Below are 4,192 nucleotides of genomic sequence, written 5' to 3' on the forward strand. Positions count from 1 at the left end.
CTGGTAGGGTAATTTCAGGGGGGATTCAAAATATGGGGGTAATTTACAGTATAAATGTTGATGTTGGTATGTATTTACTATGACCACTTCTTTGTTTAGACAATGTGCATGCACACACCCATCTTATTATGTAAATACGGCTATAGACAATTTATTTATTTATTGATTCATATTATACGGCAAAACAGCGACTAATTTTTGCAAATACATGCATACGTATATGTACATAGTGTTCCAGCATACGCATACGTAATATATACTAAAAAAATAATGATTGGAGCAAAAAGAAAAAGAAAAAGAAAAAGAAAAAGAAAAAGAAAAAGAAAAAGAAAAAGAAAAAGAAAAAGAAAAAGAAAAAGAAAACGCAATTCTGTGCTTTTTTGTTTTTTGGTCCGGACAAAAAAAAGAAGAAATAGAAGAGAATTAGACAACATTTATTATTTCTCTGGACACATATTATTATAATGTAAAAAAACAGGAAAATAATTTGATTGATTATTATTATTGTTGTTTATTTAATAATAATAATGATTTAATTATTAATTTATAAATGCAGATTACTATATGAAGGGGGGGGGCCTCGAGCTGTGCGCTTTTTTTTTTCTCTCTCTTCCGCGTGCTCTTAAAAAAAAACAATCGAAGCGGCCACACACACGACTGCCACCCTCTGACGTGGCAGTCTGCCATTCCCCTCCCCTGACGTGGCAGCGCAGGCCTTGAAGCGCCGTACACGTCAGCAACCATCGCTCCTCTCTCTCTCTCTCTCTCTCTCTCTCTGTGTCTCTGTCCCTCTCTCTCTATATGTTTTATATATAAATTATGAGCCCCCACCCCATCCCCACTGCTAAACACTAGTAGTTCTCTGTCAAAACCCTTCCTTTTTTCCCTTCGCTATATATAATATAATCTCTGCAGCAAAGAATCGTCAAATCCTTCTGCTTTAATCAGTCTGTCTGTGTGCCTTTTCTGCCATTGATCTCGCTAGTTCTCAACCTATTCAGTGAATCGGATCACACACCTTCCTTCTGCATTGTCCATCGCCTTCAAGCATCTCTAAACATTCCTTCAAATCCACTGCAACTATATACATATATATACCTTTAATCCACTGCAAATATATAATTACCTCAATCCACTGCAAATATATAATTACCTTAATCCACTGCCAATATATAAATACCTTAATCCACTGCAAATATAGAATTACCTTAATCCACTGCCAATATTTCGTTCGCATTGCCAGAGACTTTGGTTCTGCTGGTGGTTCTCGATCTTCTGTGTGGCCTACATATATAATACGCGCTGCTGCTGCTCTGCTACGGTTCGTTATCATTCGTTAACTAACACGATCCCGACAGGTTTAAGAAACGACAAGAAAGAAAACAGAAGGGGGGGAGGGGGGGTGTGTGATGATGAATATGAAGGAGAAGATGCAGTCGCACCACCATGGCGGGGTGCAGTGCTGGCCGTCATCGGCGCTGCACCCGATGCTGCGAGCCAGGAGCTCCTGCGGCAGCCAGGCGGCGGCGGTCACGCTGATGTCGTCGGGGATGGGCCCGGACGGCGGGGGAGTTAACGGCGGCGTGGGCGGCGCCGTTAGTGTAAGCGGCGGCGGAGGAGGAGGAGGAGGTGGAGGAGGCGGCGGAGGTGGTGGCGGAAGTGGAGGCGCGACGGCGGCGTGCGTGGAGACGATCCTGAGGCTGGCGGGGGAGAGCGCGGTGGTGATCTTCAGCGTGAGCACGTGCTGCATGTGCCACGTGGCGAAGCAGCTGCTGGGGGGACTCGGGGTGAACCTCACGGTCTACGAGGTGGACGAGGTGGCGGACGGAAGGGGCGGGGCTCAGCTCATGGCGGCCTTGTCCTTCCTGGTGGGCGGCGGCGTCGGGGGATGCGAGCCCGTGCCGGCCATTTTCGTGGGTGGGAAGCTGGTGGGCGGCCTGGACCACGTCATGGCCGCCCATATCAGCGGCGCCCTCATCCCCCTCCTCAAACAGGCCGGCGCCCTCTGGCTCTAATCCAATCCCAATTCTCTTTCTCACGTCAATCAGAGATATATATATACTGCATTGCTTCAATTATATGCTTCCCCAATTTATTCTTTCTCTCTCTCTCTCTCTCTCTTTTCTGTTTCCCCCTCTTGCTTTCCCTGCCACCTTCCCAGCCATCCGTTTCTTTCCCGCACTTTTTTTTTTGCTTTTTGCTTTTTTCTCTTTTGTTCTTCTTAGCTTTTCCGCCTCCTGTAGATGTTCCCCGCCGGGATTTGCTTTTTAAAAAAAGAAAATAAAAAAAAACTCTGAACGCGACGTTTTGGCGGAGCTCTGGACACGACGCCGATCCGTAAATCAGAGACACCACATTACTGCATAGTTTTGACTATATGCCCGATTTATTCTTTTCCTTCTTCTTTTCCTCTTTCAGCTGCTTTCCTGCCACCTTTCGCCCTTCTTTTTGCTTTTTGCTTTTTTTTTTTAAGCTTTTCCGTCTCCAGCAGATCTTCGCCGCCGGGATGTGGGTTCTCTTTAAAAACTCTGAAGACGACGTTTTGGTGGAGCTCTCGACACGATGCCGATCCGTGAATTATAAACTCTGTTAAATTTCTAATTTTGTAGGCCGATTAATGTCCGCCATGCCCATCCCCTCCTCCTCTCCTGCTTCTGCTCAAATCGCAACAGTATATTAACTCTTAATGCTGCAGCATCGATCTCGCCTTTTTTAATTTCTTTTTAACTTCAGATTATAAAAGGAAAAACCAAAAGTACAAACATATATATGTATAATTCCTCAGTTTTTTTTCTTCTAATTCCGCTGTCCACATTTACGTATGAATTATTCACTGGTTCTTTTTTCTTTTTCCTGTTTGTGTACACAAGAGCTTACAAAATTTGAATCTACGTGTGGAAGAGTAAGAAGATCGTGGTGAAGGAACTATCTATTATAACTGATTGGCGCACTCTTCTTTTTAGCTCGAAGATCCGCCTTTCGTGACAGATTTTCCAGTTTTGTGTTTTGATTTTAATCTGCATTCCGATCAATGCATGCTTTAGACGACGTAAATCTGCATGGCGCTTTCAAAAGGTGGCAAATCCGTTTAATGATCATGTCCATGTTATATTGTGTTGTGATAATATGAACAGTAAAAACGTGTTTCAACAACCCTAATCACTTAAACCCTCTCCATGTTATATTGTGTGTCGATATATGAATGGTAACGTGTTTCACAAAACCCTAAACCCTAAACCCTCTCCATGTTAGATTGTGTGTCGATATATGAATGGTAACGTGTTTCACAAAACCCTAAACCCTAAACCCTCTCGAAGTTAGATTGCGTGTCGATATATGAACTATATGAACGATAACGTGTTTCACGAAACCCTAAACCCTAAACCCTCTCCATGTTAGATTGTGTGTTGATATATGAACGATAACGTGTTTCACGAAACCCTAAACCCTAAACCCTCTCCATGTTAGATTGTGTGTTGATATATGAATGATAACGTGTTTCACAAAACCCTAAATGCTAAACCGTCTCCATGTTATATTGTGTCGATATATGAACGATAACGTGTTTCACAAAACCATAAACCCTAATCCATCCCATGTATATTGTCTGCTGATATATGATTGTTAACGTGTTTCAACAACCCGAAACCCGAAACCCTCACCATGTTATATTATAATTCTTGGGTGGCAATAATCAAACCTTGTTTGGTTGTGTATGTACAATGTGCTCGGATGCTCGCACGAATCATTCATGGAATTAGCACTTCTACAACTCGGTCTAAGTTAAGGCTCCTAGATTTGGTGTCCATCCAATGACAATACAAGTCTTCACTTTAGAAGATATCCATTCCTAAGCCCAATAATTAAAGGAATACTGTTTAAATAGACGAGAATAATTGAAGAGAGGCACACTTCCATGGCATGGGCAAATTCCTAACAATATTAGAAAAAAAGAGACAAATGGACATTACATCTATATATATCATGAACCAATTATATACATAAATCTTTTGGGGTAAATCATAATCAATATTTCATATAGATCAAACGTCATCTATAGGGTGATATTCTGCATAGATCACATTATTAGTTAGTATCGTTATCAATATCAATGTGTTGTGCCCTCAATAAATTCGATGTTGGCAGAGTAAATACCATGCAATTCATGTTCCAAATCTATAGTATTAGAGCA

At 42.1% G+C, this 4,192-nt stretch overlaps 1 protein-coding gene across 1 annotated transcript; it reads left to right on the forward strand.

Moving 5' to 3' along the window:
• Nucleotides 1-1,378: 1,378 nt before the first annotated feature.
• On the forward strand, nt 1,379-2,352 carry LOC147851099 (putative glutaredoxin-C14). The gene has a single exon (XM_087335728.1). The coding sequence runs from the start codon at nt 1,410-1,412 to the stop codon at nt 2,013-2,015; it is 606 nt and encodes a 201-aa protein (XP_087191854.1). The 5' UTR covers nt 1,379-1,409; the 3' UTR covers nt 2,016-2,352.
• The last annotated feature ends 1,840 nt before the right edge of the window (nt 2,353-4,192 follow it).

Source organism: Azolla caroliniana, unplaced genomic scaffold (assembly GCF_043228905.1).
Source record: "Azolla caroliniana isolate FFs.n. ecotype wild unplaced genomic scaffold, voAzoCaro1.0.p SCAF_20, whole genome shotgun sequence".
NCBI classification, from domain to species: Eukaryota; Viridiplantae; Streptophyta; class Polypodiopsida; order Salviniales; family Salviniaceae; genus Azolla; species Azolla caroliniana.

What these genes read in the sequence shown, in the direction of transcription:
- LOC147851099 (XM_087335728.1), top strand. Translation starts at nt 1,410, where the DNA reads ATGATGAATATGAAGGAGAAGATGCAGTCGCACCACCATGGCGGGGTG.